Here is a 12,413-nt window from a genome sequence, read left to right as displayed (position 1 = left end):
GGACGAGGGTGCGGAGGACAACCACCGGCCCTCCCGATCGTCCTGGCCTCTCAAGTCTTTCTTCAAAAGAGGAAAGGAGTCATTGACTTAATACTGTAATTGGGCCTTCCAATGTGGTGGTCATTAATTGAACCCATTGCTCTAGAGCTGTGATGGCCAACCTATGGCACACGTGCTTCTGGTGGCACGCAGAGCCATGTCTGAAGACACGCAACGTGTTGCCCTATGTCGGTTCCAGTATGCATGTGTGCACTGGCCAGATGGTTTCCGGCCTTCTGGAAGGCGAGGGACGAGATTCAGGATCGTTCCTGTATCAAAATGGGTGAACGGTGCAGTCAGGCGGTAGGAAAAGCGAGTAGAATGCTTGGCTGCATAGCTAGAGGTATAAAAAGCAGGAAGAGGGAGATTGTGATCGCGCTGTATAGAGCGCTGGTGAGACCCCATTTGGAATACTGTGTCCCGTTCTGGAGACCTCACTTAAAAAAGATATTGATAAAATTGAATGGGTCCGAAGATGGGCTACAAAAATGGTGGAAGGTCTTAAGCATAAAACGTATCAGGAAAGACTTAATGAACTCAATCTGTATAGTCTGGAGGACAGAAGGAAAAGGGGGGACATGATCAAAACATTTAAATATATTAAAGGGTTAAATAAGGTTCAGCAGGGGAGGTTTTTAATAGGAAAGTGAACACAAGAACAAGGGAGCACAATCTGAGATTAATTGGGGGAAAGATCAGAAGCAACGTGAGAAAATATTACTTGACTGAAAGAGTAGGAGATGCTTGGAACAAACTTCCAGCAGACGTGGTTGGCAAATCCACAGTAACTGAATTTAAACATGCCTGGGATAAGCATAGATCCATCCAAAGATAAAATACAGGAAATAGTATAAAAGTTAATATAGTATATATTTCCTGTATTTTATCTTAGGATGGATCTATGTTTATCCCAGGCATGTTTAAATTCAGTTCCTGCGGATTTACCAACCACGTCTGCTGGAGGTTTGTTCCAAGCATCTACTACTCTTTCAGTCAAATAATATTTTCTCACGTTGCTTCTGATCTTTCCCCCAACTAACCTCAGATTGTGCCCCCTTGTTCAATCTGAAACATCTGAAAGCAACTAAAAAAAACCGTACTTGGAGAAGAGTCCAGCTGCTTGGGAGCTAGCTCAGGTCCTTCAGTGTGTTGAAAGATTTCACTCATATCTTTTATGTCACACTGCCTAAATTTATTCTGCCTGCTTTTTCCGTTTCAGTCATGAAACGGCATTGTTTCATTCGTTCCATTGTTTGCCATAACGCAAGGGACCTACCTTTTATATAGTTGCCATAACAAAAGGATCTACTTTTATCAGATTCTGCTGTTAAAATCAACAGCATGCTAACAGCTAGGCTGGGGAGAAGGGAGCGGGCAGGATTTACTCCTGATGAAAATGGCTTGGAATTTCTTTTTAATGGGTGGAACTCAGAGTTCCCGGTGGAAATTAATAAGACATCCTTAACATGGCCTTGAATCCATGTTCTGGTACTTTATATAATGGACCTTCCAGAAATTTTCCCGGAATTAATTTGTACTTGTGGTTTGCTCAGAACTTTATCTGTATTCCTTTGATGACAAATGTGGAGAACAAAGGTTTCAGGATCAACAACCAGAAGCCTGGGGATGTGTTGTTGTTTTTTAATTCAAGAAATGACACATCAAACAGGCCCTCACCATCCATTCCAGGTTTGTTTGTTTCGTTTTTCTAGATGGGAAGGCATAGGAGATTTGTGACGTCTTCATCCTACTTGCTTTATTTATAAAAAATATACAAACAGCATAATTCAAAGCAAGCAGACGTTTCCCCAGAGAAATACCCCACATCCACGCGTAGCAATTTAGTGTCAGTTTTCCTTCTACTCAATTCTAACTGCAAAGGTTTGCGCACCCACGTCATAGAAACATAGAAGACTGACGGCAGAAAAAGACCTCATGGTCCATCTAGTCTGCCCTTATACTATTTCCTGTATTTTATCTTAGGATGGATCTATGTTTATCCCAGGCATGTTTAAATTCAGTTACTGTGGATTTACCAACCACGTCTGCTGGAAGTTTGTTCCAAGGATCTACTACTCTTTCAGTGAAATAAGATTTTCTCACGTTGCTTTTGATCTTTCCTCCAACTAACTTCAGATTGTGTCCCCTTGTTCTTGTGTTCACTTTCCTATTTCCTATCATCTGAAATTTTCCCTCTTGGAAGCATCTGCAACCGTTAAACCCGTGTTTCTCCACCTGGACCACTTGAAGATGTACTTCAACTCCCAGAATTCCTCAACCGACGTGAATTCTTGGCATTGAAATCCACATGTTTTCGAGCAGCTCAGGTTGAGAAATACTGCATTAAAGGAACATTTAGGCTACTTGAGAAGGACCACAAATTGTGCCAAAAGAGAGACCTAAAGCAATTTCCTCCCTTGAATGTTTAAAAACGGTTCACTAAGATGTCTGGCTATGTATCTGTCCCAGGGGTTGGCAACCTTAAACACTTAGGGAGCCATTTGAAACCGTTTCCCACCCAAAAGAAAACACCGGGATCCACAAAACGTCTCCTGTGTCTCATTTCCTGAGCAGCCACAACACAAGCATATACAGTGATACCTTGTCTTACAAACTTAATTGGTTCCGGGACGAGGTTCTTAAGATGAAAAGTTTGTAAGACGAAACAGTGTTTCTCATAGGAATCAATGGAAAAACGATTAATGCACGCAAGCCCAAAATTCACCCCTTTTGCCAGCTGAAGCACCCGTTTTTGAACCCCACCTGACTTCCATGTTTTTGCGATGCTGCAGGGGAATCCCAGCAGTGCAAAAACGGGCACTTCGCTGGCAACGGAAGTCCAGAGGTGGGGTTTCCCAGCGAGGGGAGCATCAGTGAAATCGCAGCATCGCAAGAACACCAAAGTCCTCAAAACCCCACCTCCAGACCTGTGTTTTTGCGATGCTGCGATTTCACTGAGGCTCCCCTCGCTGGGAAATCCCACCTCCGGACTTCCGTTGCCAGCGAAGCGCCCATTTTTGCGCTGCTGGGATTCCCCTGCTGGGATTCCCATGCAGCATCACAAAAACACGGAAGACCAGAGGTGGGGGTTCCCATGGAGGGGAGCCTCGGGAATCCCAGCAGGGTAAAAACAGGCGCTTCGCTGGCAACAGAAGTCCAGAGGCGGGGCATCCCAGCGGCGGCAGTGGGTTTGTAAGGTGAAAATAGTTTGTAAGAAGAGGCAAAAAAATCTTAAACCCCGGGTTTGTATCTCAAAAAGTTTGTATGACAAGGCGTTTGTAAGATGAGGTATCACTGTATAGTTGAATTAAAGTTTTCTGAAACTTCTTGGATTTATACATGGTTGGCCTACTGTGATTAATAAATTGCATGTCGGTGGGTGTTGCACATTGGCAGTTGTGACATTTTGAGTGACAGTGGCTCCCGAGCCACGGGTTGCTGATCCCTGGTCTATCCCCATCACTACCGGTATGTGGAGATGAAGTCTACAAGCTGTCCATCATATAAATAAGATTTTTGATGCTTTTTTTAAATGAAGGAAACAAGTTTTGCTTTTTTTTTACTTTTCTGGCAGCTTCCTACCCACACTCAGAAAGCTTCACTGCCACACTAGGTTTTTTAAAATTTTGTTCATCCTCTAAATTCATTTGCCAACGGTTATTCTACTACAGTGTTTCTCAACCTGTGGTTTGTGACCCCTTTCATCGGGTCAAATGACCCTTTCACAGGGGTCACCTAAGACCCTTGGAAAACGCATACATCAAACAAATTATGGATGGGAACATACAAAATTATGTACGGGAGCATAACAAATTATGTTCCAATTGTAATAATGAAAATACATCCTGCATATCGGATATTTGCATTGCAATTCAGGACAGTAGCAAAATTACTAGCATCGAAAATAATTTTACATTTTGGGGGTCACCACAACATGAGGAACTGTATTAAAGGGCCACGGCATAAGGAAGGTCGAGAACCACTTAACTAAAATGACTTGTTCATCCTTTGCGGTTGGCAGCCGCTGGGCTAATCAGAGTTTTGTGTGTGTGTGTTTTTGCATTGTGGAGAACATTATGCCTCTCTAGAACGGACTCTGACGATGAATTTACATCAGTGGATAAGTTGTCCCTCCTTCCTCCTCCCAGGGAGGCACTGCGGTACCCAGAAGATGAGAGAAAGATTATCTCTGACCATCATCACAATGTCTAGTGCCTCCAGGCTGCCCACAGAGAATGACGACAATTGTAATAGGACAGGCGTTTGGCAGGGGTGCGGACCACTGGTCTTCCAGATGATGGCTGAGATACAAGTTGACCCTCCACTGTACCTTCAGGTGGCACGGTGAAGTGTTCTCAGCTAGGCTGAGAAAAATATAGAAATGTCAAGACGACCCCCCAAAAAGTAATATCCAGGGGTACCTCTACTTAAGAACGCCTCTACTTAAGAACTTTTCTAGATAAGAACCAGGTGTTCAAGATTATTATTTTTTGCCTCTTCTTAAGAATTTAAGATTATTTTAAGATTGCCTTCTGCCGCATGAATCCCAGCGACCAGTTAGGTCCCACGGAATGGGCCTTCTCCGGGTCCCGTCAACTAAACAATGTCGTTTGGCGGGACCCAGGGGAAGAGCCTTCTCTGTGGCGGCCCCGGCCCTCTGGAACCCACTCCCCCCCAGAGATTAGAATAGCCCCCACCCTCCTTGCCTTTCGTAAGCTCCTTAAAACCCACCTCTGCCGTCAGACATGGGGGAACTGAGATATTCTTTCCCCCTAGGCTGCTACAATTTATGCATGGTATGTTTGTATGTATGATTGGTTTTATAATAAGGGTTTTTAGCTGTTTTAGTATTGGATTGTCACATGTTGTTTTTACCACTGTTGTTAGCCGCCCCGAGTGTACGGAGAGGGGCATGGGGAAACTAAACATCTCCCCCTGGGCCCGCTGAATTTATACATGGTATGCTTGTGTGTGTGTATGTTAGTATAGGGGTTTTTTAAACTTAATATTTTAATTAATTGGATTATGTATTGGATTGTTTTTTCACTTGTTGTGAACCGCCCCGAGTCTTCGGAGAGGGGCGGCATACAAATCCAAATAAATGAATGAAATGAAAATGAAATGAAATACAAATCCAATAATAAATAAATAAACTATTTTCTACTTAAGAACCCAAGCCTGGAAAAATTTCCCAGGAAATTTGAGAGCAGCACGAAAGCCCGGACAGTTTCCTGCCATTCCCCCTGGGTTTCTCTCTCTGGCGCAGTGTATGGGAGGCAGCCTCGGGCCCAGTGCATGGGAAGCGCGTGCTTTTAGAGTTTATTCCCCTCCCCTCATCTTCCTTTGGCGGTGACCGTACTCCTCCTCTTCTTCTTCCTCCTCCTCCCACCCAAATTCCGAGCTTTTATTTCTTTCCTAACGGGTTTGCACACATTATTTGCTTTTACATTGATTCCTATGGGAAAAATTGCTTCTACGTAAGAACGTTTCTACTTAAGAACCTGGTCACGGAACGAATTAAATTCTTAAGTAGAGGTACCACTGTAATTTTACATCTAAGGCTATGCTGAACCTGATAACTAAACACACCTGCCATTGCGGGATACGGCAAGCAAACGGATTGAATTTAGGCAACATAACTAAACCATATTGGGATTATAAATAAGATTTATATGCTGGCCAAATTCAGCTGTTAAATGTGGGTAAACATAAGCTTTTAAACAGTGGTGTGCGTTCTTTTTCTAAAAATACATATGTTTCGTCCCCAAGCACAGTAGGATATAACATGTGGTGGGTGTTTGATGATGGCAGGAGAGAACGACTGTTTCTAAATTCTCCCTGTCTCTAAATTTTGTTATATTAAGCAACAGATACCTGTTTTATGCCTCCCCCTGCATTAGTCATTTGGGGTCCAAAGAACAGGCAATTGTTTTATCGCCCAAGTCCATGCTTGATGCAAAATATACACAATGCTAGCTACATTTTGCTAAAGCACACTCCACAGAGGCAAGACGATTATTTGAAACATCCTGTCCCATTAACCAAGTTCGGTTGCTGGTTAGTCGGAATTCTCTTTCTTGCACAATCCAACTTTTGGTTTTAGTTACGCGCACTGGTAAAAGTTCCGTTTTGTTCCCCCAGTGGGAGACTTGATCTGAAGCAAGAGAGATTGTGTTCTCACTTAAAATCAGCCACAAGAACGGAATGGAAAGAGCAAGAGCAACTATTCTTCAAAGAACTGAATAGGCGGCTCTCCATCTTTCTAGGCCATCAATAGTCTTAGAAGCAGTGGTGGATTGCTGCCAATTCGGACCAGTTCGCCCGTACTAGTGGCGTAAATTTGCCTCCACTCACCAAACCGGTAGCGATGTCCAGCTGGTCACGCCCCCAAACCGGTCCTCCGGTCGACGCTCCTTGAAAGCGGCTTGCAAAGAAACCTCTGGGCATGCACAAAAGCTCCTGGGCATGCGCAGAGGTTCATTTCCCCGACTTCCGACACGATGTGAACCAGTAGGGAAGATAAGTGGAACCCACCCCTGCTTAGAAACCTCTTTGCAGCTGAAAATGCAGATGACCCAAAAGTTCTCCCTTTTGTTCAAAAACTTGAGATTCTTCTCTCTTCGCCTGGTGGGTCACAGTCACCTTCGCAATCTTGTTTCTCTAGCCTCAAGAACAGGCCACCGAAACCTTGGTAATTGAGTGAGTGGTGTGTTTTTTTCCCCTCCAAGAGGCAAATTAGAAAAGTTAAAATGTTTCCCTCCCCGTCCATCCTTCACTCCATGCCCTAAGCAAGGTTTAAATGCGTTGGCATAATTGATGAGGGGGTGTGTGGTCTTTAGATGGTCCCTTAAAAGCAGGAGGAAGAGATTGTCCTCTCCGTTCTAGAGGAAGGTCAATTATCAGTGGCTATTGGGGCATTATGAAGAATGGCATAATGGTAGCCAGGGTACAGTGCGGTTCTTGGTAATCTCTACAAACGGAAAATATTTCAGGAACAGTGAGAACATTTGCTGGGGAGATGACCAAGAAACAAAAGGGCTTTTAAGTGATGCAAATATCCTCTTAATTTATCTTCAAAGTAGAGTTGACCATGTCAGGAATGTAACCCTATCTCAATGCTCACTTAGAAAGTTGAACCAGTTTTCCCTGATAGCGGATTAAATGTGTTTCTGATTAAATAATGTCATGGACACATTCAGCGGTTCTCAAGCTGGGGGTCGGGACCCCCTCTGGGGGGGTCAAACGACCGTTTCATGGGGGTCACCTAAGACCACTGGAAAAGACAAATTTCCCATAGTGTTAAGAATTAAAGCTTCTATTCCGGCACCTTGGAAGTTGGAACATATTTTTACAATCCGACTAATCCGGCATTTATAGTGGGGGCGTCCCTCTGACCTTCCTGCCAACCATCTTAATAAAGCTCTGTTGGGAGAATTGGCGCTAGACTTATGGCTGGGGGTCACCACAACACGAGGAACTGTATTAAGGGTTCGCCACATTAGAAAGAGGTTGAGAACCACTGTAACTCAAGAGAACTTTCTCCATAATAACTCACAGCATGTATCTTGTCTTTCTCCCTTGAACAATTCATTACTTAAGCAGCGCAAAACAAGGGCTCCCTATTTTAATTGATTAAAAGTAGTTTTAAAATCCCCATAGGTGCAGACACAGCATGGCTGGCTGGGGAATTCTGGGAAATGAGGTGCACTCACCTTCATGTTGTCAGGGTTGAGCAATACCGGAATAGGATGAAATCTAGAAAAGGTAACCAGGAGTCCAGCTATATACTGACCACCACCACAGAAATAACAAAAAGCGGTAGGATTTTTTTTTTTGCCCCTGCAGATTTGGCTTCACAGTAATTTACATTTTGAGACAGAGAGGTAGGGAACTGCCCGGCAGAATGGGAGGTTTGTGAGTTCGATCCTAGGTAGAAGCTGATATTTCTCTCTCTGGACACACTTGAGAATACAGTGGTACCTCGACATACGAGTTTAATTCGTTCCAGACCCGAGCTCGTAAGTCGATCAACTCGCATCTCGAACGAATGCCTTTAGACTTTGTTTTTCGCGCCGAGATAACCGGGAGCAAGAAGATTCTTGTGCCACCTAGCGGAAGCTTGGCTTGTATCCCGAATTTGAGCTTGGGTATCGAACAGAAATTTCGCTCGCGTCGCGTCTCGTAACTTGGAATACTCACATGTGGAGCAGCTCGTATCTAGAGGTACCACTGTATAGCTGTTGAACACAACTCTGCGTTGGCGACAAGGAGGGCATCCGGCTATTAAAACACCCTGCTAACTCCATTCAGTTGCCCAGCCTCCACCCCGCTAGAGGTTATGGGGTCGTTGTTGATGATGATGGGGTCTTTAAATGAGGAGGAGGAGGGAGGGAAGAATTCCACTCCCTCCCCACCCTCGCTCCACTTTCCAAGGGAGTCTGCGACCCAAAAACATTTGGAGAGGAGAACGTCTGATAGCCTATAAGCAGGGTAGCTTTTCTGCAAGCTGCTGCAAGTTGAAAAAACGAGCAATCGAGCCAATAAACACCACACCAGATGCAGAACTGCGCTAGCTTAAAGAAAGGCAGCAATCTTTTCCGCTTAAGTATAACACACACACACACACAACCCATTGAGCTCAATGGGGACTGAAGTTTGAGCAGAGGCAGGTAAGGAGGGAGCCGGCAAGGACAAAAATGGAGAGATCCACAGCTAGCAGATTATGCACATTCAGCAATTTGATGCTTCCAGTTGCACCAAGGTACTGCTCTAATTATCACGTCATTTCAGTGAGGGGGGGTCACCTTACCCTCCGAGCCCGTCGGTGCGAGATTTGGCTTCTGCGCATGCACAGCAAGTGAAATCTCACCTGAGGATGTGCGCGAGAGTGAGATTTTGGCGATTTTGCTTCCCTGCATGCGCAGAAGCAAAAAAAAAAAATGGTGAAAATCCCGGAAATGTCACTCATGTGAGCATCTACATGTGAGATTTCACTTGCTGCACATGTGCAGAAGCCAAATCTTGCACAGGGGCGTGTCGGGGGGACGCAGCTGCGCACCCATCCTGGAATTTCATACTGAGACGGAGCATTCAAGCGCACCATCTGCTGCCCACCACTGCATCATTTTCAATTCCATCCTGCTTTTTTTAAAAAAAACCCTAAAACCTAGTTTTTAGTTCTTGTCTCTCTGTCCCTCCCACTCAGCGGTGTGGGCTACGAGCCGGAACGCTAAATTGTGCTCACCGCCACTGCTCATAGGTTCTTGCAGGGCCAGCATGATTTTGCTGCTGTACCTGTGGAGGTAGCAAAATCATGCGCAGAGCCACAGGTGCACCTGTGTTTTGGCGAGGTTTTACGTGCGCGCTTTTGCTACCTCCACAGGTGCAGCAGCAAAATCGCCCTGGCCCCGCAAGAACTTACGAGCCGCGGCGGCGAGCGCAATTTATCGTTCCGGCTCGTAGCCCACTGCTGCTGCCACTCCTGATAGTCTGAGCATGCCCTCCTTTGCCGGGGGAAACTAGCTTTCCTGGCGCCCGCTCTCAGAGGTTGGCGCCCAGGGGCCCTTCCTCGAAAGCGGTCTTGAAGACCTGCAGCAAGGACCTCCTGACGGCATCCTGGAACTCCTGCCCGACAAAGACGTAAAGCAACGGGTTGATGCAGCTGTTGAACATGGCCAGGCACTTGGAGAGGGGAATGGCCACCAGCCTCATGCTCTCGGGCACCCGATCCATGGAGATCCTAGCCAGAGCCAAAGCGTGGTAAGGGAGCCAGCAGAGGAAAAAACAGAAGACCACCCTGGTGACTACCAGGAAGGGTTTGCTGGATTTGTTCAGCTTCTTCTTGCTCATGGTCACCACCAGGATTGTGTAGGACACGGAGATCACCAGCAAGGGGAGGAGGAACTGGTAGAGGAAAATGCAAATGGTGAGGACCTCGGCTTGTTGCCAGTCCTGGAAGATGTCCAGGTTGTTGCAAGAGCTCCGGTTGTTGTTATCCACGGACACCTGGGTGAAGAAGTAGGAGCTGGGCACGAAGAACGCCAACGACAGCAGCCAGAGGAACCCGCACGCCGCCCAGGTGAGCCGGGAGGTGCGGTAGTTCTGGCACCAGACGGGAGCCACCACCAAGACGCATCGGTCCACGCTGATGGAGCTGATTAGCAACACGCCGCTGCAGACGCTCAGGCCGAAGAGGCAGTTGGCCACTTTGCAAGCCACGGAGCCGAAAGGCCAGTGCAGGTCGAGAGCCAAGTTGAGCACCGTGACGAGGATGAGGGAGGTGGACGCTAAGTCGGCTAAGGCCAGGTTGAAGAACCAGACGGTGTTGGAGGTCCATCGCAGCTTCAAGCCGGTGACCCACAGGACCACCCCGTTCCCAGTCACACCGGCCAGGAAGATGAAACTGAAGATGACCCCTGTGATCACTTTTATGATGTCACGCACGGAGGTTTCCTCCATGGGCACTTGGGAGGAGCCATTGGCACTCAGGTTTGCTGACATCTCCCTGTCAATGAGAAAAGAACAAGGAGGAAATCCGTGATTAATACTTATTATTTATTAGATTTGCATGCCGCCCCTCTCCATAGACTCGGGGCGGTTCACAACAATAATAAAACAGTATATAATAAACAAATCTATCTGCTGATTAGTTTCCGGACACAATTCAAAGTGCTGGTAATGACCTATAAAGCCCCTTCATGGCATCGGACCAGAATGCCTACGGGACCGTCTTCTGCCGCATGAATCCCAGCGGCCGATTAGGTCCAACAGAATTGGCTTTCTCCGGGTCCCATTGACTAAACAGTGTCGTCTGGCGGGACCTAGGAGAAGAGCCTTCTCTGTGGCGGCCCCGGCCCTTTGGAATCAGCTCCCCCCCGGAGATTGAAGACCCATTTATATCGCCAGGCATGGGGGGGGCCTAATCCCCTCCCTTCTGACTTGTAGCATTTGAGTGTGGTGTGATTGTGTAGTATTGATTTTTTTTTAGTAATAATGGGTTTTAACTTGTTCTTTTTAATATTAGATTTGTATTACTATTGTATTGTTATTGTTGTTGTGAGCCGCCCCGAGTCTTTGGAGAGGGGCGGCATACAAATCTAATAAATTATTATTATTATAAAACTATATAAGCCAGGGGGAAATGTCTCAATTCCCCCATGCCTGATGGCAGAGGTGAGTTTTAAGAAGTTTGCAAAAGGCAAGCAGGGTGGGGGCAATCCTAATCTCCGAGGGGAGCTGGTTCCAGAGAGTCGGGGCCTCCACAGAGAAGGCTCTTCCCCTGGGTCCCGCCAAATGACATTGTTTAGTCGATGGGACCCGGAGAAGGCCAACTCTGTGGGACCTAACCGGTCGCTGGGATTCGTGTGGCAGAAGGCGGTCCCGGAGATATTCTGGTCCGATGCCATGAAGGGCTTTATAGGTAATAACCAACACTTTGAATTGTGACCGGAAACTGATCAGCAACCAATGCAGATTGCAGAGTGTTGGTGTGACATGGGCATAGCTGGGGAAGCCCATGATTGCTCTCGCAGCTGCATTCTGCACGATCTGAAGTTTCCGAACACTCTTCAAAGGTAGCCCCATGTAGAGAGTGTTACAGTAGTCGAACCTCGAGGTGATGAGGGCACAAGTGACTGTGAGCAGTGACTCCCAGTCCAAATAGGGCTGCAACTGGTGCACCAGGCGAACCTGGGCAAACGCCCCCCCCCCCCCAAACGTTATCCAGAACAGGCAGTGCAGTTTGTTTGCCAGGGATCACAGAGCTAAGAAAGGATAATTTATGCTGCCAGCTCTGTCATTTAATGAAGATTTGGTTCTAGATCGATGTTTCCCAACCTTGAGAAAACATTGATATGTGCTGTAGGAGATAACAAGGATGAGCTTGAAGGAGGGATCAAGCATATCACCAGTCACAAGTCCCTTACAAAAAGATACAAAAATCCAGCCCACCTTGAATTCCTTCTACTCTAACCTCCCGCTAATTTCCCTTGACCATTAGTAGTTCAGATCCTCGTAGAGAGCTTAGTCTTGCAGTAAAATCTTTACTATAAATTGCTTACCTTTGGACTGTATCCTCAGTGGCCGATAAGGGGCGAGTACAAGTGCACTAGAGTGCCTTCCGTCCCCTGTCCTATTGCTCTCCTATATCTCTTATGCCTTTCTTCTATTCCTATATCTCTTCTTCTATTCTTTCATTGATATGTTCTATTACTATACCTTCTTTTCTATTCTTTCTTAGATATATTTTACTATGAGTATCTTCTCTATAACCTTCATCATGTATTTTACTATGTGTATATAGATATACAGTGATACCTTGTCTTACAAACTTAATTGGTTCTGGGACGAGGTTCTTAAGGTGAAAAGTTTGTAAG

The 12,413-nt window shown here is 46.0% G+C and overlaps 1 protein-coding gene across 1 annotated transcript; it reads right to left on the bottom strand.

The window, feature by feature from the left end:
• Positions 1-9,579: 9,579 nt before the first annotated feature.
• LOC139174383 (C3a anaphylatoxin chemotactic receptor-like) lies at positions 9,580-12,112 on the bottom strand. Its single transcript, XM_070764702.1, has 2 exons — positions 12,099-12,112; positions 9,580-10,543 (listed from the first exon to the last, which is right to left on the bottom strand). Exon 2 carries the CDS (start codon positions 10,537-10,539, stop codon positions 9,580-9,582), a length of 960 nt encoding a protein of 319 aa, XP_070620803.1. The 5' UTR covers positions 10,540-10,543; positions 12,099-12,112.
• Positions 12,113-12,413: the final 301 nt, after the last annotated feature.

Source organism: Erythrolamprus reginae, chromosome 11 (genome assembly GCF_031021105.1).
Source record: "Erythrolamprus reginae isolate rEryReg1 chromosome 11, rEryReg1.hap1, whole genome shotgun sequence".
NCBI lineage: Eukaryota > Metazoa > Chordata > Lepidosauria > Squamata > Dipsadidae > Erythrolamprus > Erythrolamprus reginae.
This window is presented reverse-complemented; position numbering and strand designations above follow the sequence as displayed.